Source organism: Dipodomys ordii, unplaced genomic scaffold (genome assembly GCF_000151885.1).
Source record: "Dipodomys ordii isolate 6190 unplaced genomic scaffold, Dord_2.0 Scaffold1, whole genome shotgun sequence".
NCBI lineage: Eukaryota > Metazoa > Chordata > Mammalia > Rodentia > Heteromyidae > Dipodomys > Dipodomys ordii.
In genome coordinates this window covers 47,753,927-47,781,607 of record NW_012267217.1, presented here as the reverse complement: position 1 = coordinate 47,781,607, position 27,681 = coordinate 47,753,927, and the positions used below count along the sequence as shown (strand labels likewise).

The following is a 27,681-nucleotide window of genomic DNA, read 5'->3' as shown; positions in this document are numbered from 1 at the left end:
TCTTTTTGGCAGTACTTGCTAGATATTTGCCTAATACTATCTCAACCATGTCAGCAACCCTCTTTGCCAAACCTGCTTTTGCTATTTATTTTTGAGATAATATCTCATTTTATACCTGGGCTAACTTCAGCCACAATCCTGTTTGTGCTTCTCTATGTAGCAGGGATGACAGACATGTGCCACTGTATACAGCCAGATTTAATATATTACATATGTATTCTTTCATTGTATTCTTTAATTCTGTAATTGTATTTCTTTTTTTCCCTGGTGTGCCAATAATTTATTAGATTTTGTATATATACACATAGGGTGATGATAAGTCTAAAGAATTATGTCATGCTCTTTACAGAAAAATAATTCATAAAGGTATTCATACAAGGATATAAAGCAGGGAAGAACAAAATAAATTTAGAATAGTATAAAGTGCCTTTGTGAGAGTACTTTTAACATATACTCTGATATGACAAAATGTCTGTCATTTTATACAAACTATACATTTTATACAAATCCAACATATTTATGAAAAACTGGGCTTTGAACTCTTATCTTTGAAACTCCAAGGCCCATCCACGTGGCCCCTATATACCTGTATTGTTATCTATCCTCCAAACAACAGCTGCAATCTTATTTTAAAAAAAAAATTTAAATCGTGGCACCTTTTCATTGCTCTTCAAATAAAAACCAAACTACTTATAATGGTTATTGGAACTTCTGCCCAGATTTCTGTCTCATCTTTCACCACCTTTCCCCTCATCTCAGTTCTTTACCACCCCAGATACCTTTTGGCTCTTCCACCCATGGAATTTTGCAGTGGTGGCTAAGTAAAAAGTCACTATATACAGCTAGTCCCCTGGTTCTTGGCAGAGTTACCTTATCATCCTCCAGGTTATCAGTTTAAACATTCATCTGTTTGAAAATACCAGCTTCTATGACCGTTCTACCTGAAATTCCCTCCTAGTTATTTTCTACCTCTTGTCTATTTCAGTGTCTTAAGTTTGAATGAGTACCTCTCATTATCTAAGGCTTTTGTTTATCTCCTCATGTTGTCCCTCTCTCCTTTCTCATATGTAAGCTACATGAGGACATGGGCCTCTTCTGTGTCGTCTATCTATGTATTCAAAGCTCTGACAGTTGCATTTGGGACATGATAAAAAGTGTTTGTTAGTGGGTGCAGTGGCTCATGCCTGTATTTCTAGCTACTTATGGGATGGAGATCTGGGTGGATCATGGTTACAAGCCAGCCTAGGCACAATGCTAACAAACCCTCTCTCCCTCTCTCAACCATTAAAAAGGCAGGTCTAGTAGCACATACCTGTCATCTCGGTTATGTGGAAAGGTATAAGTAATAGGGTCATATTCCATGGTCAGCTCTAGGCAAGAAATACATGAGGCCCTAACTCGTATAATAACTCAATAAAAAAGGCTGGGCACATGGTTTAAATATCAAAGCACCTGCTTCATAACCATGAGACCCTGAGTTCAAAGCCTAGTGCCAACAAAAAAAAGTGGTTGGGTATTGAATAGAAAGTTGTTCTTTTTTTTTTAAGTAAGTTTTTTTATTGTGAAAAATACCATACAGAAGAGTTACAATTACATGAGCAAGGTAATGAGTACATTTCTTATCAAGCATTGAATACTAATGAGAAACCATAAGCAATAATTAGTAAAAACAGTAAGTAAATTATTCAGTATATTAGAAGGTGAAGGTCACCATTTATTATGTACTGACACCATTTATTGAGTACTTGACTACGTGACATGTTCTGTAGCACTCCCATATGAATATTTAAACAATTTCTTATGGAATCGTTTGTCGTTGGTACCAATATTTCCTCATTTAACTTAATCTAGGATTCACACACAGCTGGCATGAGGGCTGTAATCCAAAATCCAAGAAAGAAACCATATTCTGGATATGTACACATAGAGCCCTTAATCTATGAATAGATCATAAATTTGTACAATGTCTCTGCTTCCAAATGAATTATTTTTGGACCTATGAGTTATCCCAGTGTCTTTCTCAGTTGTGGCATGAGTTATAATATTGCAAAGTCAGATGAAGAAAAACAGTTTAAAATTAGAAATTACATCAAAAAGGAAACATTTCATGATTGGATCATTTGTTCAGTTTGTTCATTTATTTTTAATTCCTAGACAGTTCTTGCCTTACTTTCTGTTTCTTTTTATCACCCTAAAGAATGCATTGCACATTTTTCACCAGTAACATAGCTGTCTTTTTTCTGTCTTTTCTCTCCCCTTGCCACGTTGTAACTTTTTGCACTTCTAGTTCTTTTCCCTGAATTCTTCAATTAGCCAAATAATGTATATTATAGTTGCAGTGAGTTCGGTGGTTTTGTCTGTTGTTTATTATTATGATAATACATAGCACATTGTAGCTAGTTGATACATATACTAGTCGCATAAATAAAGAAATGGCAACATATGATTTAAACCAAGCTGTAAATATTTTGAGATATTTAAGAATTTATTGGTTTACTGTTTAAGTAATTTTTATTAGGTAATACATAGACAACAAAATATGTAAACATTTTATGTGTTAAAAAAGAGCCTGCTGTGCTGGGAAGGTGGTGGCTCAGTGGTAGAGCGCTTGTCTTGCATGCATGTGGCCCTGGGTTCGATTCCTCAGCACCACATAAGCAAAAAGAAAAAAGCCAGAAGTGGCACTGTGGCTCAAGTGGTAGAGCGTTGGCCTTGAGCTAAAGAGCTGAGGGACAGCGCCCAGGCCCAGAGTTCAGGCCCCATGACCGGACACCCCTCCCCCCAAAAAAGAAGCCTGCCTCTTGTATTACCAAGGTATTTTACATTGCATGTTTTGTTTAATTGCATTTTATATACTTAGGCATTCAGTTGAGGAATTCTGGGGAAATCATTTAAATCACTTTAAACAAAGTGATATGGAAGTAATGCTATCAATTTCCACTCTTACAAAAATAACCTTACATGAGATCTGTTTTGGACCGTGACTATTTTGTGAGCTGGAAATAAAAAGATTTTTTTAAAATTTTAGAATGTTTTTATTTTTTGTTTTGTGCTATTGTTTTTCATTTAAAAAACTCACCTATGATTTTTGCATTGTTTCCCTTCTTGTTTATATATTTGTAAGGGTTTTAATTTCTTTCTGACAGATCAATTTTTAACTATATTTTATGGTCTTTAAGTATTTTTGTAAAGGGGTTACAATCCAACATCTCAGTTTGTGAGTACAGTGAATCTTGATCATTGTCATTCCTTTCATCATTTCCCCCATCTCTTCCTATCCAATCCATAACATCAGTTTTCTTAGTTTCATAGGATAGACATTAAATATTATGACTGTTTCTCCATTCATCCGAAGTCTCTCTCATTGATCTCCCTCCCACACACCTCCCACACACCACCTTCTTGGTATTGATTTTGTTAGACTGTGAATTTACACCAATTGAATTCTCCCCGAATATACCATATTTTGTTAATACATTTGTACACACTTGTATGACCTTCTATATATATATTAATTATGTATGTATAAATTAGATACCGCTTCTACATATGAGAGAAAACATGGGCCTTTTGTCTCTCTATGCTTGACTTACTTCACTTAACTGCCAATGTCTAAGAATTTTAATTTAATTTGAAGAGCGTATTAATACATTGCATTACGAAAGGGAAGACAGGAGAGGCAGTGTTGGGGCATAAGAATGATGATGTCTTTCTTGTTCTCTGCTGTATCCAGAGCAGTGGAACATGGCAGTGATGCACTGAGGGTTCTCAGTAAATGTATATTCAGAGAATATTCAAGGAATCTCATTCTTGCTCAGCTCTTGGCAGATATTATAAAAGAACATGAACTCTATTGATGACAGCCTTATGCGACTTTTCGTTAGTAAGTAGCATACATCTTCTCAAAGTGCATTCACAGAAAACTTGCTAACTTGGAAAATTAATAGTTGCTAAAATAAAAAAATCTTTACAATTATAATAATTTGGGGAACATTGGGTTAAACAAATTTTGATTGTTTGCCTTCTTATCTTGTTTTAAGAAATCAAAATATCCAAAAGAACCTTTATTCTACTCAAGTGCATTGTAAATCTCTAAGAATTCTTTAGATCTGCCTTTTCACAGATCTGATGAAACACTTTACATCATTTTTCCAACCCCTCATTTCATTAATATACTCTTAGGCAGATCAAAGTTATTTGACTATGATCATTTCTAGACTGACACCTAATTATATTGATACAATTAATATAATAGACATTTACTTTGAAAAATAGATGATGTTTCAGGTACTCCTCTCTTCACTTTCTCAAATGTTCTCTTCCTACTCAATCATCATTTTTTTAATCTAAAGTTTTTATGACTTCTAAAAACTTAGAAAAAAAGTAGATGTGGATATTGCTCAAAAATTCTGTCTCAGAGTATATTTTGAAATGTGTAACAGTAAAATAGATCACAAGTTTTGACCACATGATAATTAAGAATGTTTAAACCACCCAGGCACTAGTGCCCCTAGCTACTGAGGAGGCTGAGATCTGAAGAATGTAGTTTAAATCCAGCCTGGGCAGGAAATTCCTGAGACTCTTATCTCCAATTAAATCACAGAAAAGTGGTAGAGTACTAGCTTTGGGCAAAAGAAACTCAGAGACAGCATCCAGGCTGAGTTCAAGAGTTAAAGCTGGCAAAAAGAGAAGGAAGGAAGGAAGGAAGGAAGGAAGGAAGGGAGGGAGGGAGGGAGGGAGGGAAAGGAAAGGAAAGGAAAGGAGGAAGGAAGGAAGGAAAGGGAAGAAAGGAAAGAAGGAAGGAAGGAAAGGAAAGGGAAGGAAGGAAGGAAAGAAGGAAAGGGAAGGAAGGAAGGAAAGGGAAGGAGGAAAGGAGGGAGGGGGTGCTAGGGAGGGGGGAGGGAGAGTGGAAAGAAAGATCCTTTAAACCTCAAAAAATAGATGTGTTTGATTAGGCTAGGTGTTATTAGCACTATTGTGTATACAGATTGAATAAAATGGTAATAAAGTCAAAAGTATTGCAATTATATTTGAAAAAATAGGTTAAGGTACTAAATGGCCAATATTTTTAATAACATTGTTTCTCTAATGCAAATTAAAAAGAAATATATATTATATCATATTGCCTAGAACAGACATCCCCAGGCTTTATTGGTTCACTGTTTTATTAATGTCTAACTTTTTCACATTATCAATCTTAGAAATACCTAACAGTTTTGCTTATTAAGTAATCAAGGTCAAATAGTAATTATTTACATGTTAACAGCCATTTGAAGACATTATTATAATTGCAGATTGAGAAACAAAAATATTTTTATTTCATTCTTAGTCACAGTTATGTGAGCCTCTGTGCCTCATTGCTTCCTCCTTAACCTTCCAAACCCTAGCATCAACTTAGACCCTATCTCCTTCATTTCCATACCTATATTGAACACTCACAATATACCAGAGTTGAAACTCATCTTTGCCAAATTATTATGTCGTTAAATGTTGTGAGCAAATAGTTTGCATGGTACCTGAGAGGTGTTATTATTTCCTTCAGAAATAGAAACTATCTTATAGTTCTCCAAGAATTTGATTCAGTACCTTGTACAATTCTGAGTCATAGACTTTAGCATACAAGTGGAGAATTTATTTTTTCTTGGTATTCTTTGTTAATAGCAATATACTAAAGCAGCCATCTCCAATACTGTTAGTGTGCATATAAAGTTGCAAAAGCTTTTGATTGAGCAGTATAGCAGTAGTGATCAAGTACTTTAAAATTTTTCTATAACAGAATCCATATGATAAAACAAATCACTAAGACAGATAGACTAACTGTGGACACAGAAAAAAGGTAAATATTTTATCATATGTTAGTGGTAATATTTCTTTAGATTGATTTATGATTTTATAGGCAATTACCAGGTAAAATCAAATATTATAAACTCTAGTTTTAGTCCTAGAAGTATTTATAAGAACTAAGTATGTTTAATTCTATTAAAATATATGAACATAATATGGAAAATTTAGCAAATTCATTAGAGCTATTGTAATTTGTTTTATAGGTTCACTAGGAAAATTCTTGAAGTGACCTATTTCATGAAATTATAAGTGACCAAGACTTGCTTGTGCTATATATCTTCATAACTCCTTATGAACTTATGGTAAACATTCCTGTTTCAAATTCTTTATGGCTCTTTTAGTTTTCTTTTTACATAGGCATGTGTGGATTCTAGGAGTACAGAGACAGCAGTTTAAAATTTTCAATTCCATAGAAAAACATAGGGAAAACTGTAGTAAATGCCAATCACTTTATTGTTATTTTCTGATTGAATAGTTGTGGCAGAATCATCAGTATTTTTGTTGTATATTGTGTTCAAATTCTTCTTTTTATAATTAATTCCTCAGGTCAGTAGTCTGAATCTACATCTCTGACAGATTCGGGTTATAAATCTTCTACTTTTGTTAGTGGGAGTCTTTTGTGAAGGAAATATCAGCATGATAAGAATGGAATTAGATTTTAAAGAGAAATGTATCACATCAAGAACCATTGCTAAACAAAATACTTAAACTTTAGCTTTTGAGAAGTTGTTGGAAATACCTGCTATATTCTTTGTCTTATAATCTTTGGTATCATAATTCATCTTCTAATTTACCTAAGTTGATTTTTTTTCTAAAGGTTATATAAGTGTGTGTGTGTGTGTGTGTGTGTGTGTGTGCGCGCGCGCGTGTTCTGGTTCTGGGGCTTAAACAGCCTGGGTGCTGTTCTTGATCTTTTTGGTCAAGGATAGTCTTGTACTTGAAACACAGTTCCACTTCCAGTTGTTTTTTTTTGGGGGGGTGCTGGGAAGAATATTTAATTGAAGATAAGTTTCTATGGACTTTCATGCTTCGGCTGGCTTTGAACAGATCCTCAGATCTCAGCCACCTGAGAGGCTAGGATTATAGGCTTTTTTTTTTTTTTAAATAACTGGTACCTGGCTTAGCACAACTTATTGGTCATATCTTTAGGGACCAGAATTATCTTCCTTTCTTAAACAACTAGTCTACTGAACAAAGTATATGAAATAATTTTTAGGTAATGAAAATACAGCAAACAAAGAGCTGGATACCTAGGAGATGAAAAACAACAACAAAAAAACTGATGAGTCCTCTGATTGCCCCAGCTTAATTCCTGAAGGCAGTTTTCAGATATAGCTCGACAGAAGCAAACCAAAACAGAGACAGGTACTCAGTAACTGAATTGAGGCAGATATGACAGACCCGGAAGACAAATGTGGTTAAACCATATTAGATAGAATCCATGTGGAAAGAGGTGTGAATATTGCAAATGATCCCCTCAACTCTGGCTTAAGTATTGTGCTACTTGAGTATGAGTGAGGTAAAACTACCTGAACCTGGGAAAACAAAAGTCAAATGTTTCCTGGAGCTAATGTAAGTTCATGAATAGTTTCTTACCAAAATGGAAAGACCTTGAGAAGTCAGTAAAAAACCTCAGAGATGCTAACATAGCCCCTTAAATATTCTCTGGACCTTCTTGAAAATATAAAGGCAAATATCAAAAGGATCAAGCTGATTCCAGGTAGTAATATAGAAGCATACTGGAAGAAATCACAGTTTAAAGATATGCAGTAAAACCTAAAACCCACTAATGCAAAATTCATAAAATCCAATATCCCATTAAAATCTAACAGACTTGAAAAAGGAGAAAATATCTACAGTTAAAAGATTAGTCATTTGATAGAACAGATCCAGGAATTATCAGAATAATGTAGTTAGCATATATTTAAAAAAAAAACCTTCCCAAACAGAAAAGTCCAAAGAACTTCATTAGTAAATTCTTTTAAACATTTAAAGATAAGTACAACTTAGAGAAAACACAGGTAGCAAATTCTTCTAGAGAAAAAAGAAGGGAAAATTATTTCCAAATGAATGTAGTAGTTCAGCATTTCTCTGATGCCAGAATGAAAGACAACTGCATGACGGTAACTATACAGTGAACAGAGATGTAGAAATACTTAATTAAATTTTAACAAATGGAGTCTCGAAATATTTGGAAGGGGTAATATCTTAAACCAAGTAAGATTTATTCCAGGAATTTAAGTTCAATCAACTCTGGCAACAATCAATCAATATAGCTCTCCATATTAACAGAGAAAAAGGAAAAGCCATGTAATCATCTTCATAGTTATAGAAAGATCATTTAAAATAATTCAGCACTCAACTCAGTAGATGAATGGATCAAGAAAATGTGACGTGAGGGGGCTGGGAAGGTGGCTCAGTGGTAGAGCGCTTGCCTTGCATGCATGAGGCCCTGGGTTTGATTCCTCAGCACCACATAAGCAAAAAGAAAAAAGCTGAAAGTGGCGCTGTGGCTCAAGTGGTACAGTGCTAGCCTTGAGCTGAAAAGCTGAGGGACAGTGCCCAGGCCCAGAGTTCAGGCCCCACGACCAGACCCCCCCAAAAAAAAAGAAAATGTGATGTGATATATTATATATAATTTAATATATGTATATATATATATATATATATATATAATGGAATTCTGTGCCTCCATCAGAAAGAATGACATTGCCCATTTGTTAGGAAATGGAAAAAATTATAGTAAGTGAAGTAAGCCAGGCCCAAAGAAACATAGGTCCCATGGTTTCCCTTATTTGCAATAACTAGTATATGTCTGGGACAAGCAGAAAAGGTCAGATAAGATGATGTGAAGTGAAGTGAACTCCAAGATAGGGACACAAGTGTTTTTTTTTTTCTTTCTTGCTATTGTTTCTAATGTATTTATATAAGGTACTGTGTGATTTTTTGTTGTTGTTGTTGCTTTGTATGTCCCTCCCCCACGGTGTAACCCCTGTTTTCATTGTATTTGATGTTGGTATAATTTGTGGAGGGGAAGGGAAAAAACAAATTGTTTAAATAGGGATACAGGTTGACCCATTGCAACAATGAGATGTACAAGACATTATGTTGAAAAATGAACTTTACAATTTAAGGGGGAGAGGGGAAAGGAGGGGAGGAATGTAGTTCAGGAGGTGGAAGGGAAAGGATGGTAGGGGAAAAACAAAGGAGAGGTAACAATGCTTGATAAGAAATGTACTCATTACCTTGATCATGTAACTGTAACCCCTCTGTATGGTATTCTCATAATAAAAAGCTTATTTAAAAAAAGAAAAAATTCTCAGCAGTAGAGCAGAAGGGAATTTTTCAACATGACAAAAGTCATGTTTGTAAAACCTCAACCTACAGGGTAAAAGAGTTGCCACTGCTAATTCTCCTGAAACTGAGCCTCTCATTTCAACATAATCTCAGTTAACATGTTCCAGCAGATTTGTCTTCTCCTGTGGAAACCGGTAAAAATAGAACAAAATTCATTTAGAAGTGGAAAAAGACCTAAAATATCAAAAAAGAAAAAAGGAAAGGAAAAAAAAGCAAAGTTGGATGACTTGTACTCCCTAATTTAAAACTAATCTCTTAGGAAGACTTGATGCTTAAGTTTTACCAAGAAGTAAGACTTGATCATGTAATTCTAACTACTTGGGAGGATCTCAGTTCAAGATCAGCTCAGACAAAAAGTCCCCTAGAACCTCATCTCAACAAATTTAAAAAAACAGTATGACCAAATGTGCTCTGCAAGGAGTGTTAGTAGTGAAATTATGATCTAGGCCAATCCAGACAAAGTAAACTGAGACCTTATTTGAAAAGTAACTACAGCCAAATAAGCTGACTGCATGGCTTAAATGTTGGAGTACTACCTAGCAAGTACAAGGCCCTGAGTTCAATTTTATAAGAAGAAAGAAAGGAAGAAAGAAAGAAAGAAAGAGAGAGAGAGAGAGAGAAGGAAGGAAGGAAAGAAGGAAAGAAAGAAAGAAAGAAAGAAAGAAAGAAAGAAAGAAAGAAAGAAAGAAAGAAAGAAAGAAAGAAAGACACCTAAGCCAGGTGCTGGTGGCTCATGCCTGTAATCCTAAATACTAAGGAAGCTGAGATCTGAGGATCATAGTTCAAAGCTAACCCAGGCAGGAAAGCCTATGAGACTCTTATCTCTAATAAACTACTCAGAAAACCAGTAGTGGCACTGTGACTCAAGTGGTAAAGCACTAGCCTTGAGCTAAAGAGCTGAGGGACAGTGCCCAGTTCCAGAGTTCAAGCTCCACAACTGAGAAAAAAAAAAAGACATCTAGAGATTAATGGAGTAAAAGAAAGTAAAAAAAAAAAAAGCCAGGAAATATATAGTCAATTGGCTTTTATCAATGTACTATTATTTTTGTCTGAAAGGATATTATTTTCAACAAATTACATGAAAACTGGATACTCCTATTATTAAAATGAATTGCATAAATCTCATACTGTACATAAAACTTAATTAAAATAATCACAGATTATTTGCAATTACACACTTATGTATTATACACAGATACACATGTTATCTTTGTCTCAATATATTTTATAATATTTTATAAATATTATATTTGGTTATAATGCACATTTCTTGAGAGCCAGATTGTATAGCTGCTAGAACAAAGACATATAACTCATATTTTAGAAATGTCTGAGCATCAAGGACAAATAGAAGATACTTAAAAGTTTCTGATAAGTAAGCCACATAAAACTTAAATTTGCAACAAATACTTTAAAAGAAGCTGTAAGATTACTACTAGTTCAGTGGAACAACACCTTTAAAATGTTAAGGGAAAATGATTTCCAACCTGGACCTCTATACCAAGGATGAAAAAGGAAAACATGGGATCTAGGCATTGAAGGGAGCCAGTCATGAGATAGACAAAGGAATCTCAGGATGACACTTGTATGATAATCCAAAGGATCATCCATTCTAGTAGAGCAGGAAATGTACCTGGATGCTCAAGGGCAGGATGGAAGTGGAGGTAGATAACACTTGAGGCATTGGGACTCTTAATATTTAGAACAGTTATTATTTGGTATGAGAATATTTGGAGGGCAAAATAAGTAGTTCGCTGAACAGAAACACCGATCAATGGAAAAAAAGTAAAACAATTGCTATAAGGAAAATTGCACTTTTCTCATAAAATGAAACATAATCACTATTGAACCAATGTAGTAATATAGAATGATTAATATTTACATTTATAATGCAGAGTTTCATTTATCCAATTAATTAGAATTTTCTAATAATTGTTGAAAGAAGGGTTGAAGATATTTATGAGCACAAAATCCTTAGAGACAGTCAATATAATCTCTAAGCCTCATGAATGAAGAAAAGATTGTATACTATTTAGAAACATAGATATAATCACTAAAAGAACAAGTTGTGAAAATGGCTGTTTATATAGCTTATAAATTAAATTGTTGGGGACCAGATACGGACTAGACTACACATTAAATGCCTGTTAGCATTATGCCTGTTAGTAGCATAACTGCAGTTTAAAAAAATAAAGAGAGAAATGATCACCAAATTAAAAGAAAATGATAAAATAAATTTACGGCGTTGATACAATCATTAGTACTTGACTTCAACCTACACCACCCACCTCCAACCCCATGATATTATTGGGGTACTAGAATCATTGAAAACAATGCACTGTTTTTCCTTTAGATATGGAACATAGATAGTGTTTGTCATAATTAAAATAGTCCTTGGATGTTGATAAAAAATAAAAGAATGGAGCTAACTAAATGGTTTCATGCTACCATAATTTTAGAACCTGACAGAAGTATTAGTATGTAATAGCCAGAACAAAAGTACCATTTCATGACAGAGAAATAGTCAAGATATATTGCTCAGTAAAATAAACAGATTACAAAATACAGTATATAAAATAATTAGTTATAACAAAATTTGTATTTATGCACATAGGAAAAAATGTAAGAGGATGAGACAGACATACCAAAGAATATTTCTAAATGGTATAATTATGAATTTTGAATGAATATTTTTACAGTTTTATATGAATGTACTGGTATTAGAAATGATATAAGAAAAACTGAGCTTAAAAAAACCTATTTAAAGAGCCAGACGACTATTTAATGATTTAGAAAATGATGCAATTCAGGCCATTTATTATTTTCAATTAAACTATGATAAATCTCTATTGAGTTTACGAAGATATACAATTTGTTGTTCTAATTTCTCAAGAAGATAACTTCTAACACATCAGATCTAAGTGACTTTATAAATACCATGAATAGAAGCCTAAAAGAACACAAAGCAGGATGTTAGGGGTCCTAAACATGAGGGCCAACACAATTACACTTCTCTGATGAGAAAAAAAGCACTTGTAGATGGATGGGTATTGAGGAAGTTGGAAGTAGAGGATGCAGAAGATTTTAAGAGGCAGAAATTATGGAAGTCATTCTTGGGGAAAACAAATCTCAAGTCTGTGGTAGAAGATAAGAATATGCTTTGAGATCGGATTGAATTGTGAGGGGTACTGAAAGCCAGGTGAAAAGATGTATGCAGTACAAGTTAACAGTCATTGAAGGTTTCTTTTCAAGAGGCCGTGAAATAATTATACCCAGTAAGAAAAACCTCACTTGAAGTCTATTATGCTTGCTCAGGTTAGTTGTAATAAAGGCTTGAACTAGGATATTGATACAGGAGATGAAAGGCAGCATCAGACTTGAGAAATAATGAAAACATACATAGGCTCTAAATATTATTTAGAAGCATGAAAAGAAATAGATGACAAGAAATGCTGCACCTCCTGAATTATTCGAATAGTAATAACACTAGCATACAAGGGCAATCAGAACAAGGTTGGAGTTTTGTGGAATGAAATGGATTTGGATATCTTGGGTGTTTATTTTTTTAATGGGAGTATCTGTAAGTTGGGCATATGGCTTAGAAATTTAGACATTCAGAAAATGAATATTGAGGGTCTCCAATATTTAATAACTACCATGAACATTATCAGTTTAAAATTGAGTAAAGCATTATCTCTGTCCTTACAGAGCTCTTTCTGCTAAGGAAATAGGTATCAGATTGATAAATACAATGCATTTGTCATATTCATGGATCAATAGAGCATAAACAGAGTGTTGTACAAACAGAGAAGAATGTTTGGATTACTTGGAAGGAAGTATAAGAATGAAGGTTTAAATGTCCAGTAAAAACTTCAAATAAGAAAGTATTCCAGGCACCCTGGCTGTTTCATAGAAATGAAGTCAAAACAAAGACTGGCAGCATGTAGATATTTGGTGCTGTGGGAGGAGATTTGAGAAATAAAGCCAGTGATGGTGAATACAGAATCTGATCCCAGGAACTACAGCAAGAGATTCAAGATAAAAGAAACAGAAACAATATTTCCTAAACTTAAGTTTAAAAAAATGACATCAAAGAACTAATAGGAAATGTTCTTACAGGGACAGTTGAATCATGCATGAATTTAGCAAGAATTGTTACTGATGCTTGAAAACAACTTTGAGAAAAAAGAAAGTACATCAGTTCTCATAAAATCATTAAATTCTGCCTCTTTCCTTCTCACTGTAATCCTCAGACTGCCACATTTTCTTCATGCATTACTCTAAGTGATCCTATCTTAGTTAGACCAACCTTCCTGTCCATCCACTCAAAATTAAAGTAGATTTCCCAAGCTATATTAACACACCATTTGTTTGCCCAGTAGAACCTCCCATAATCTATGGCACATTGCTTGTATATTTACCATCTGTATTCCTATAAGACTGGCTTGGAGAAGGATAAACACAATGAGAACATGTCCTCTGCTTTATGAGTTGTAGCTACACCATAATCTCACCATGTTGGTACATAGCAGTCTTCTGGGCTTTTTGTTTTCTTTGTTTGAGGTTGGGGAGAAGGGTTTGCTGTTGTTTTGTTTGTTTGCTTTGAGACAGGGTCTTATTGTGTGGTCCAGGTTGGCCTGGAACTCCTAGACTGGGCTAGAATTTATGATCATGCTGTCACAGCCTCCCTCATGCTGGAATCAAAAGTGTGTCTCACCATTTCTAGCCACACTAGTGAATAAATGAGAAAGAGAGAATGATAGGATAGAGCATTTCAAGAGCAAATTTCTTAGAGATTTAATGCTCTTAAGACATGTCAAAATCCAATATGGAAGCCTTGTTTGATTGATATGAGTAGAGATGAAGAAGAGGGAAAACTGAAGATATGCTTTTAAAACAACTACTCAGATTCCCAATAAACTCACTAACAACAGTGGAAAGGTGTTTTAAAATAAATCTGACAAGATAGGAGAGGCTCAAGTGACACAGATAAGATAGGCTTCAAAAATAAGAATAGTTAAAAGTTAGTAGATAGCAGTAAAATTTTTTTTCTCTTATAAGGTGAGCTAGGACTTTATAGAGGATTAAAGTCCTTGTGAGTGCTTACTAAGTATTAATTAGTAGACTTAGTCTGTAGACTGACATGGTCATGTGGATTCATTTAGTATAAATTATTTTTTTAAATAATGCTAAAAGCAACAAGGGCTTTTTGTTATGAAGTTCCCATGTCTCATGGTATAATTATCCATGTCTCTCAGTGTAATTATATGTAAATATATTTATACTATATGCATTGTTTCAACTGAAAATGCTTCTAACATTTTTTAATGTAAGTGGTATAAATATTGCACAGTATTCATAGATACTGCCTAAAAATACTTGGTTTCAAAATATAGTACTCTGCTTATTTTTTAAATGACAGATCATGCTTTAGATAGCTATTTTTTTAAAGATGATGTATAAAGTATGGTTATAAAATAGTTGACTTTAAGTTGGGTATACTTCAAATATAATATAAAGATTGGTTTGGCCTTTTTTGTGTGTTTAGCAGTTTTCTGAGTGATTACAGTGAATCTTAGGCAATCTTGAGTACTTCACTTCTTGTTATGGTATTTTAGTTTCTCTTCGCTGTGTTGTGTGTGTGTGTGTGTGTGTGTGTGTGTGTGTGTGTATTATCACATATATATGTTAAGGGGCTGGAGTTTAAGATGCTATCTTTAGTCATGAAAAAAAAAAACTTGTCTATTCTCTGTCCAAAGCTAAATTATTCCTATGGGAGTCAAATGACAAACACCAACTATTTTCACACACTGTCTTTTATATCTTGGGGCATCAGTATATATATTCTTGATACTTTCTGTTATTTTGTATCAATTTACCACCAAGAATTGAAGTGCTATATTGAAACATGCCTTTTTTTACAAAGGTGCCTTTTTATCTTGTCAAGGATTTATTTTCAAAGTTGTCTACATAAGCATCACAGTGTATATTTTAATAGATGTCCTGAGATAATGGCTCCTTGGCTACTAAGGAAAAATTCATTTTCTGAATGAGAAGTATTTTGAAAAAAATCACTGTCATAATTAAATATATTAAAGTTTTAGTGGTTATTGTTAACAATTCTGACTTGAAGTACCTAGTAGGTTTATTCTTAGTATTATACAAAGAGTTCCAATGAGGAGAATATACTTCATTTACTGAAAAGCTTTGCATATGTGAACAGGTATTACCACCGTGGAAAAAGAAGAGAAACACTCAACTTTCATCTGTAGTTTTTCTCACCATATCATCTTTAGTTTTTCTCACCACATGAATTTTTTTCTAACTTTCTTGCTACACATAAATAATCTCATTTTATTTAAGCAATACATTTCAGATGGTTGCATTTTTATTTTTCTTCAGAAAAAGTTCCCATTTTCCCCAAAACATATGTACTCCTCCATTAAAACAATTCATCATGTGTGTAGGATACCTCCAAGTTATCTTTTGAGTGAGTCAAGGCTAACATACCTAAAAGGGAAATGTGTAAAAAAGAGTCAGATATAACTTGAGAATTGATCATCACGCGATCATGATCAGGAATATAGTCAGAGCACAAGTTTGATTCAGTATTTACCCTGAAACTAGAAGTACAATCTGCCTATGTTCTCGCTGTATTTTTCTCTTAGTAGAAATTTATTCTCTTTTCTCATCCAAATTAGACTGTGGAGGAGGAAGGGACCTAAATCTAAATAGCATGTAAGTGCTTCCTCCATCCAACCAAAAGCTAATTCACAACTCTCTTTGGATGTGGCTGTGGACAAGACACTAACCCTGAGCTCTCCTTACAGTGGGTAAACCTCACAAGTGCAACTACTGTGGACGAAGCTACAAGCAGCGCAGTTCACTGGAGGAGCACAAGGAACGCTGCCACAACTATCTCCAGAATGTCAGCATGGAGGCTGCCGGGCAGGTCATGAGTCACCATGGTGGGTAGAAAGACATTTGTGATTTTTCCTTCCTGACTATACAGCTTTTATCTTTTCTTATGGGTTAAGTAGTTCCCTCCACCAGTGAGCATGATGATAAAATCTTGCTCTGCTTTAAACAAGTTGAGACCACATTAACATTGTATGGGATTATCGTCTCAGATACTTGAAATGAGCTAAGCTTTGGAATATATTACAAGCTATCTTGAGTAGTCTTCCTCCCAAATTATTTCTGATAAAGTGTTTGAATTAGTGTAATAATGGTCCCATGTGTTTGAATATGCTTACTTTTCTCTTGCATTTCTATATCCCAATGTTAGTTGGGATATGATAGCTTATCATAGATGTCTGCAGGTTTCCTAAAAGAGTGAAATTAATTGTGTCCATTATTTATTTTCTGTTAGGTAAATGATCTGTGATATAATTTGAAATTCTTCCAGACTGTATTATAATTTGTCTGGGAAATAATTTTGCTTTCTACATGTGTAAGAGATCTAAAGTAGATACCATCTTCCTCCATTAAAAAAATCATTCTCTAAACAAACGGTCCTGGTTCTCACAACCCATGACACAGTTAGGATGGTAATCCCTACTTAGGTAGTCCCTTGAATTTGAATTAATAGTTCTTAATTCCTAAAATGTTAATTTTTGTAGATTGGATTTACAAAGGAAAGTAATAGATTTCAGTCCTTTACAATTTTTGTGTCTGTCTTTTTCTAATTGTGTTTGTATACTGATTTATTTTATTCATATAAATATACACAAAAGTCTTAAATTATTGATATATTTATATCTTTTACTTTAAAAGTTAAATGGCCAATGCTAAATGATATAGTTTTCTGTACACTTTGAAAATGTAGACATAGTTCCAAGGATGATTTGTGTAACTGTGATTATTTTAATATAGTATGAAGTATGAAACTGCTTACTAGATAGTGTTGATATGTTAATGGGTTGTGAATTTTAAATTCAAAATATCTGTTATTCTAAATAAGCATATTCTTATGTTAATAATAGCTTCTATAATGTAAAATAATCTGATTTAGTTCCATTTTTGTAATTGATTCCATGTATCTTTATATTACTGTTATTAACTAACAGGCCAGCTTCTAACTCATTGTGTAGCAAGTTAGCCTTGAACTTTCAATCCTCCTGCCTCACACTCCCAGTTGTTGAGATTACATCTAGTGTCTAATGAACATTCTGGGGATACAAAGATAAATGAACATAATTTCATTTATACACCTATATTCTGCTAGGAAATGCATTCCTTTTAAACATAGGAAAATGAACTGATGCAAAAACTGTAATAAAGATGTGTCTATAGCTCTCCATTAATCTAAGGATTGGGATAACCTAGTGGAAAAGTCAAAGAAAATGTCTTCCATTTCTCAGTGTTTGATCTGAGCATGAGGGTGAAAGAAAATTGCATGTATCTGATGGGATACAACATGTATACTCCATGCAGAGAAGAGACATGGACTAATAAAGGTTCATTGACAGATTTATTTATCTCTCTCTCTCTATATATATATGTATATGTATATATATATATATTTCAAGTTGAAGGAGTGATATGAAATAAGGCTAAAAGAGTACATTGTTCTTTTAATCCAGTGATTGGATTTTGTAGTTGGTTCAATAGGAGCCAATTGATAATCAATTGTGTATCTTCTAAAGGAAAATATGACCAACATAGAATATAGAATTGACATCTGCCAGGAGCAAGGTTTGGGTTTGGGTGAAGAGAGGCAGCAAGTGATAATGTAAAAGAAAGGATGAAAGGGTAGGTAGGATGAGAGAACAGTGGACACTGAACAGGTATTAGCATGTAGAGGATAAAGTTGTTATAAATGTTGACTGAGTTTGAACAAAGGGAACAGTTTTATGACTTCTGGTGTTGGAAATAAAGATAACAATAAATTGGGTTTTATGGCAGATTATTTATCTTATTTGAATGTTATCTTTATGCTCATTTTTCAAGTCTGTTCAGCTTGAGAAACAAGCTTTAAAAAGCAAACTGTATAATTACCTTTTCCCTTAAAGCCTGAACTCAAAATGGAAATTGTGTAACCAGGAAGATAACAACTTTAAAGCTATATATTCTTAGGTTTACTTTCAATTATTTCAGGAGAGAAGGTTCTTTATGTGCAAGCAAGGAGGTGATATAATTGGGAACCTGCAAATTTTTATGTTTGCTTTTTTCGTTCATTTTCATCAGTGACATTATTTCCTTCATTAAGTCATATAATAACCACCCACTGAATGTAATACTTCTCATCTAATAAGCAGGAGAGGCACAGTTAAATAAAATACAATTTCTAGTGAAAGAAATCGAACAGTAAACCAACAATTATTGGAGTATCTTCTGTTAAGTACACTGGGTAGAGGTAAGGAACAGATACCTAAATCAGACTGGGTGTCCAAGGAAAATTTCAAGAAAAGTTATGTTAGAACTGAATTTGGAAAGGTTAAACTGACAAGCTAATAAGTCAATGTTTCATTCAGAAATAACAGCATATGCCAAGAAATAGTAGTCTCACAGAGCCTGAAAGGGTAAGGACCTACAAGTAGCTATGTACAACTGGAGCAAGAAGGTGATAGGATTAGAGGAAAAGTTCTGGACAGAACATCAACTGCCTGTTATATAGTTAGTCAAATAATTTTTATACTTTAAAACATATAATTATATTAACATTTTAGTGGAATATAAAACAAAGATTAGAAGAGTCAAGAAACAATTGGACTTGTTAGGAGATTGTTGCAGTTGTCAAGATGGGCTGGGTAGCCTTGAATAGAAACATTAGGGAATTGAGAGCAACTACAGATGTAGAGTCTAAAATACTTTATACCTCCACATTTTTTTCATGTGGTAGGGAGTAGAAAAGTCAAGATAAAGAAATCTAGTATCTGCCAATATCTAGCACGGATGATGGGGTAGGTGATGTAGTAGGTGATGGAGCCATTCATTGGGGGTGGGAATTAGAGAAAGCCTGTGTGAGGAAAAGGAAGATTTCAGTTTTTGAACACATCTTTTAAGTACCAATAAGAGCCAAGTAAAACTATCTTGGACTTTGATATTGAAAGAGATCTCAAGATCTCAGTAAAAAAAAAAAAAGAAAGAAAAAGAAAAAAAGTGAAAACTTCATAGACATCATTCTGTTACTGTAACAAAATGCCAAAGACTAGGTACTTTACAACAGGAAGCAAGCATGGAAGGCCTAGTCTTCCTCTTCTACTATAGTGGGCTTTCTACGAACTAATCTACTCCTAGGAGACCTTACTATTTTTGAGACACCAGCCCAAATCCCTTGGCAACTATGTCCCCAGTGACCTTACTACACTAGGTCTCATCTTTTGAAGGTCCTGGCATGTTCCATTACTGTTGCACTAAGGACCATGCTCCTAGCACATGATTGGTCGAGAGAGCATATCATATCCAAATTGTAGCATAAGGCAATATGGGGGAAAGAAGCTATGAAGACGAGAAGAGCAGGGCCAGGAGTATAGAAACTTACTTCATAGAAGCTAGCACCAGTATTGCAACATCATAGCCTGTCCAGAAAATAACATATAACTTGAAAGATTTAATATTCAACAGCATAGAAAGAAAAGTTTCAATGATAGGAAAGATTATCTGTCTTTCTCTTCCTTCTCCCATGTCTTTTTTTTTTTTTTTTTTTTTTTTTTTTTTTTTTTTTTTTCCGGTCGTGGGGCTTGAACTCTGGGCCTGGGTGCTGTCCCTCAGCTCTTCAGCTCATCCCATGTCTTTTTTAACAAGATTTGCCTTTTCCTTTAAGAGAACTTTCTCCATCGTATGCAGTTCTTTGGAACTGTCAGTTAACCTGATCTCTCCTGTTCAAGGACAAGGGGGTTAGGGTAAAAACATGTGACAGGATCTTGATTCTTCAGTTTATTTATTCTTGGAATTTGAATTTTGAGTGGATGGTTTGGCTAACAATAAATAAAGCTATGTCATCTTTGATTTGTTGTTTTTTTTTAAGTAAGAGTTTTGTTATATATAGTAGGTTGATCTTGAACTTGAGATTCTCCTGCCTCAAATTTCTGAGTTCTGGGGTTATAGGTATATATCATCATACTTAGCCTAATGTTGCCCTTTTGGTTTTACCTTTATCTTTACTGATATAATGAAATAATGGCATAATACAAGAATAAATACATTTTTGTTCTAGTAACAACTTCAGATAATGTGAGAAAAGAGATGGTTGGTTTTAGTGCTTTCTCCAAACAAATGAAGATATCAGCACATTGGTTTATCTGTAGCCTTGATAATTTTCTTATTGTTAATGCAATTGAGATATGAAGTATCTAGAGAACCTTTTTGTGTTTAGAGGATATATCCAAAAACATTTTGTTGAGCTATTCCCTGGTTCAGGAGAGCAAAAAAATAAATAGATCTTTAGGAAAAGTGTGTTTTGTCTTTTATCCATGACAGTCCTTACACATATATCAACCCAGTGTACAACATGTAAATACTCAAAACATATCTATAATATCATTCATATCTATAATAGTATAGTGTAGCACTGGCTCTGAATTGTTGTAACATTCTCTACTAAGTAGACATAAACACTGAGAAATGTTATTAAAATTTCCAAGTCTTTGTTTTCCCATCTGTAAAAATAAAGATGTAATAGCATCTATATCATGAGGATTGCATAGGATATTAAATGTAAAGCCTCAAAAAAGCACTTAGTGGTTATTATTGCCAACATGGTTAAAAACAAGATTGACTTTTGACACAGAGGGCAGTTGCAAAGTAGAATTTAGACCAAAGCTTGCCAGAATCATTGTTTTCAGTGTATATGAGCCTCATTGAACTTGGGACAGATCATCTGAATTGAGGTGGATGTGGTGTGGAACGGTTCCCACATGCAGGTTTCGTTTTGAGTGTTAAGTGTGTGCAAATAAGAAAATTCAGGGTGAGACTTACAGCAGAACTGCCAAGTTTCATGTTACTCATTTCAAAACTAATTAACATTCAATATTGGGGGGAAACCCTGTTAACCAGTTTTGCTGGTTTTTAGCAAAAATTAACAGCAATTTTTTTCATTTTAGATTTAGGTTTGTGATATTTTCAACTTTGCTTCATGCATAAACTACTTTGTGGTTATTGCAATAATGAGATGAGTGCCTATGAATCTTACCAAAGAAAAATTTAAGATATTGACCATAATCTCTATCTCATAACCTGCTTTGCTAGGAAATTACTATCACCATTTTTCCTCCATATATTTTTGTCTGAATTCTATGATCAGCCATGATATTTGATTTGTTTGGCCATTTTTAGTAAAGAGATTATATAATACTTTATGTAATGTTTTTGGATATGTTTCCCACTTGATCATATTAATAACATCAGTGTAATAAACACTTCCTTATTACTAAATCTCATCTTGAAATTTATTTGTTCAAATCAACATGCAATTGTTGCAGAATTCCTTGCTATTTGGAATCAGAGAATCTCTTATTAAAATGTAGGTTAATGATTAACTTTTTCTGGCCCAGCAACTAGGCTAACCAAATCATAGAGTGGATGCCGATTTCTTTAAAGATGTCTAAATTAGGAAAACATTTTGATACTGGTTTTTTTCCTTCCATGTCAGCACCCTGTATTGGTTATTAAATAGGTCACTTGAATTGTGCGCTGAGTTTTGGTCAATTTCATCTTTGCTTTCTGATTTTATTGTCAGCCAGTAGGGCCTCCTTATAAATGAGAATGGATTATGTTCCACACCAGGGGACTTGGTTGTACAAACAAAAAGGATCCAAGTAAATCATTTTACTTGCATGCTGTCAAATTAGAGTACCTAGTAAATGGAAATTTCAGGTATTTACTATGAATAATAGTTTTAATCAACTGATATAATCTGTCTGAGAAGTTGCCCTATGCTAAATTTAACTTTGTTGGACAAAATTCCAACTCATAAACACTTTCCGTAAGTTTCTTGAATTTATTCTACAACATGAATGTCAGTATCTCAGGACCAATATTAGCCCACAGCAACTTAGATGAATAGAATGAGTTAGAGAGTTTATGTCAGGTGAATTAGGGTTAGCAGTTTTGAGTGACCATGTACCAATTTAGAAATAGATTTTTTTATCCTGCTAGAGAACTCTTTTGAAAATAAATTATAATCATAAGGCTGTCACAATTTACTATGCATAGACATGTTCAGAATTGGATCTCCTTCATGAAGCCTGTGTTGTGCAGGTATTTAAGCTACTGCCAATATGGCTAGCAGATCATCAGATAGAAAATGTGCAGCATGAAAACAGATGGAGAAAGTGGTCAAATATTGTACTGTTATTCTGAGTGTGTAGCTAAGCTTTTCTCCAAAACAAGTTGAATTGCTTACATTGTCTGAGAAAAATAAACTCCCAAAGCCTTAAAATAGAGTAGTCTTAAAGTGCTATTGATTTTAATCAATGTTAAAAACACTTTCAGAGAAATAAGATGAGAAAGCAAATGAACATGTTGCCCACCAATGGTTGCAACAGTTTATGTCATTGATCTGAAAGAAACAGACTTAGATAGAAACAAATCACCTACATGCACGCTTGTGTGTGTGTGTGTGTGTGTGTGTGTGTGTGTATGTGTGTATGTGTGTGTATGAGAGAGAGAGAGGAATAGAATTAAATTTTCTTTGACAGAGGTTTGTCTTACCTGCTTTTATTAAAGTGTATGAGTGTGTTTTCTTTAACACATATTGAGATGTCATCTGTGTATCTTTCAAAATGTGGAAGAAATTATCAGATTCCTTTTTATATGGTTTCATATAGTACCTCCTATGGAAGATTGTAAGGAACAAGAGCCTATTATGGACAACAATATTTCTCTGGTGCCTTTTGAGAGACCTGCTGTCATAGAGAAACTTGCGGGAAATATGGGAAAACGTAAAAGCTCCACTCCACAAAAGTTTGTGGGTAAGCAGCACAAATGTTTTCATTTTTTTATCAGATGATTTTAATTTGAAAAGGCTAATCCATATATTAGAAATGCCTATGGTGTTTCATATCATGAATGACATTCCTATTTTCCACATTATTCTTTTCTACTCTGTTATCTCCTATGTGCATCACAGACACACACACACACCCTTACATATGAGCATGAGAAAGAGAAATAATCAAAAGACTGATAGAAGTAAATCACCATCTCAAAAATATAATGCTACATGGAGTTAAACACATATAGAAATAAAATATTATTTTAAAATAATCACACAAAATAAGAAAGCCTTAGACTATTGGCCACTTTTGTAATTTGTGTTAAATTTACATTAGTAACAGAGTTTTTACTGATTTCTTTACAGAATATAAATTCTTTAAGCATTTCATCTAAAATACAGAGAAATTAATTTTTTCAAAATTCTGCATTAGAAAATAATGTGATAACTTACATTCAAGATGCTTTGTGTGCCTATCTGTATTTTACACTTCAGTCCCTTTTTGTCCCAGCCTATGATTTTGAAAAGATTAATATTAAATATTATATATGTATATTAAATTTTACACAGTGTTTTATTTCCAAGCCATGAAATGCTTTTTGAAACTCTCCTTGTTGGCAAGTCAGAGTTTGTCTAAGAATGAAAAAGGTATCTCTGTTTTTATAGAATATTTAAGATTTAGTAGAAGAAAATTGTTTAATATCATTTTTGTATGTATTATGGTTGTTTTGCAGAATTTATAGAGGATAAAATATGGAAATAAAATAGTGAAATGAATTCTCAGATTCTAATGTTAGAGAGCATTGTACGACATCCTGATTAGAGATTGGAGAAAGGCTTTTCTTTGGTTATTTCAAGAAGGAAAGAGTAATAAAAATCTGTTAGTCCAATAAACATATTGAGTGAAGAACTAAACAAACCAAAATATCACATAAAGACCAGCTGGCAGGCCAGGCACTCATGACTCAACTCTGACATCTGAGTACTATGGTTCAAAGCTAGCCTGAGTAGAAAATTTTGTAAGACTCTTATCTCCAATTAATGCCCAGAAAACTGGTATTGGTGCCATGGCTCAAAGTAGTAGAGGCTGGACCTGAGCAATAAGCATAGAGGCAGCACCCAGGCTCTTGAGTTCAATTCCCACGACTCTAGAAACAACTAGCTGGGAATTTAGTGAGCACTCATAGAGGAAGGCTAACATGTAATCCCACAGGTCAGAGTTGAATTACAGCAGTTCAGGATCTGAGATTTTACCAAAAGGCCTGCCTTTAATGGTTTTTTTTAAGGTAGGGAGAACACAGATCATTTATTTTAAAATTGATTAGTTTATGAAAGTAATTAGATAATTATATCTAACTAGATAGTAGTACAGTTGGAAAACCAGGAAAATTATTATTGCACTTTATATTGCAAATTTTTATAGTCTGTTCTTTGTAACAGTTTTTGTCACATTTTCTATGACTTAGGCTTGCCACTCTCAATTTGACTTAATTACATTACTTACAAAAGAGGAACAGAGTTTTACAAAATTATAGTATGACTCTTTTTTGTTCTTTATTAGCATTCATTAACGATACAAGGAGGGATTTCATTTTGACATTTCCACACGTGCGTACAATATATTCCTGTCAGTCTCCCACCTCTCACTCTCCTTTACCTCCTCTCTTCTTCCTAATACAATCTCAACATGCTTCATTGTTCTATTTTCATACTTGCCAACAATCTATTTCAACCACGTTCATTCTCTTTCACCCTCATTAGTCTACTCCCTCTTGCTAATACCCCCCAATCAGGGGCTATTTCTGTTTCCCCTCAACACAGCACCTTATTGATTAACAGCTTTCATTACAGTTATTTGTTGTTGTTGTTTAAATATATAGTTGCAGTGCATCTCAAAATCATTCCACCCTTGTCTATGCACCAGTGGCTCATACCTAGCTACTCAGGAGGCTGCGATCCAAGGATCATGGCTTGAAGCCAGCCTAGGCTGGAAAGTTCTTGAGACTCTTATCTCCAAATAACTACCAAAAAGCCAGAAGTAGAGCTATAGCTCAAGTGGTAGAGTGCCAGCCTTGGGCAAAAAAGCTCAGGAAAATTGCGCAGGCTCTGAGCTCAAGCCTGAGGACACATACACACACACTCTCTCTATATTTTTCTTTTTATACACACACACACACATACACACTCTTTTTCTTTTTCTTCCTCCTCTTCTGTAATATGAAGGAAGTTATACTATCATTCTAAAATAATAACATTAAATTTTTATTAAGAATTTGAGATTTTTTACTTAGATTCTGTCCTAGTATTATGTAGCAAACTATAGCTACAATATTGTTTTTGCTCTTGAAATGAACATTTTCATCATTGCACATGTACTATAAATCCTTTTATTCATGGCCTTCCATTTTATACTGTTCTTTGTCCTATCAGGCTCTCTAGGCCAAGAATCTCAGGACTGGATACATATCTGTCTGCCTCTTCCTCCCTTTTTTTGGCAGTTAAGATTTCATGGTTTATCACTTTGCCACTCTCTTGCCAATAATTTCGACACTTTTGCCTTAGTATCTTTCCACCTTCTCCTGATGAAATCTCAATGTCTCATGCCTCTGAGTGAGCATCTCTTCTGTATTTATATCTCATTCACTAAGATTTTGGAGGAAATCCCACAGCCTTATGAAACATTGATCTTAAATATCAAGTTTTCTATGAAGATATAAGTGACCTTAATTTAATCTATTCATGAACAATCTAAGCCTTTGTCACAGACATTTTCAAACTTTCTATGCTCTCTGCAAATGGTCTCTGCTCTCTGTTCTTGGTAATCATATATCTACAGTCACAGGGAGTAAAATGATTTGGAATCATTTTAGTATAATATTACCAGCTCTCTCAGATATGTGTATCCACATAAGTATTTGATTTTTCCCTTATTTCAATGAAAGAAATATCCCTCTTCTTTATATGCCTGAATATCTTACTGACATACATTAAGCTGAAAAATGTATGTTCTGTCCTCCAAATTTAAAACATTAAGTTTTAAATATATATAGACACAGATTCCTTGATACTCCTCACTAGACATAAACAGCATGGACATAAGTCCCCATGCCCAATGTCTTCTAGTCCTACCCATTACCAGAAGAATTGTACACATTTTTCTCTTCATCATATCTGTGTTTCTTTTATATTGTACTACACACATAGCAAATAAATAGTAGTGTCTTGTATATTCATCAGTACCATACACTTAGCACCGAAGAATGGGTACCATGTAGAGGATTGTGCAGACCCTGGAAACATACTGTCTATTGGTGAAGGAATTCTGGTGTCTGTTTACCCTATGCTCTGGACAATCAGTTAGATAGGCAAGGTTCTCTGGCCCTGCAAAGTCCTTTCTCCATGGAGAAGGATCAAGACAAGGAGCTTTCAAAACATGCTGCCAAATACAATAATCCAAGTGAAATTTGACTATGGGTTGGTACATAAATATGTTTCAGGTTCTGTTTTGATCCTTTTTTCTATATTTGACCTATTTCTTCTAAGTGGTATTATGTATACTCAGGTCTCAGAAGTTGCCTTCTGACAGCTGATAGCTGTCACATCTGTATCTATCTCTATCTCTCTCCTTGGAGACATAAGTATTATTCCTAGTGCTCTCCAAACAGATTGTATCTTCTCTATCTCACTGTCATCCATTAAATTTCCTAGGCCAGAAAACTCACTTTCATACTTCCTTCTCTCTCCCACCATCTTCATATAGTTAATCTCTCAAGCTGTAGCAGTATTCTGTAAATTTCTTTCCATATTTTCCTCTATTTGTATCACATTAAACTAGTTCAGGACACCGTGATTACTATAGCAACTTTCTGAGTCGTTTGTTAAATAAATTAGACTGCTATATAACCCCTCAGAGTCGACTGATGTTCAATGAATGCAGAATTATTTTATTTATCTTACTCATCTGTGTTCACTCTCAGTCATGTTGAAATATAAGTAATTGCTGACTTTAAAGTAATTCCCTCCTGTCTCTGCCTTCCTACCAGCAAATCTTTCTCCATATTTCTTCCTCCATATTTCTTTTTTTCTTTTTTCTTCCTCCATATTTCTAATGTTTCCTGCCACATTCTTATTCCTAAAGGCACTTGCTTCAGGAAATTTTCTTTAATTTCCTGGTATGAATTAAATACTAGGAAACACTCTTATTTCTTCCTGGTGAGTCTATAACTCTTATCAACATTATACTTTAAGCTTCCACCCACTACATACTAAACATATCACAATGAGAAGTCTACATATATTTTTAGGAAAGACTTACATATAAACTCTACTTATCAAAAAAAATAGGAAAATAGCATATTGTCTTAGTGGCAAATGTTTTTTTAATATGAGCTACTCTGACATCTGGAAATGTTCTGAAAAAAATTACTTCTTTTTTTAAGCACTGAAATTCTTTAGACTTTATGTTCATGTAGTATGTTGAAGTAAACCACTGGAGTAAAAATTATATTTATTTATGTAAATGCTTAAAGAAAAACTACACT

General features: G+C 34.0%; 1 protein-coding gene across 3 annotated transcripts in view; it reads left to right on the top strand.

Moving 5' to 3' along the window:
- Ikzf2 (IKAROS family zinc finger 2 (Helios)) overlaps positions 1-27,681 on the top strand; it is a 157,053-nt gene that overhangs the window by 120,484 nt on the left and 8,888 nt on the right. For all 3 annotated transcript variants that reach the window (XM_013010996.1, XM_013010987.1, XM_013011005.1), the window contains 2 exons: positions 16,032-16,169; positions 22,974-23,117. In XM_013010996.1, coding sequence (XP_012866450.1) covers positions 16,032-16,169; positions 22,974-23,117 — 282 coding nt within the window. The remainder of the gene's footprint in view (positions 1-16,031; positions 16,170-22,973; positions 23,118-27,681) is intronic.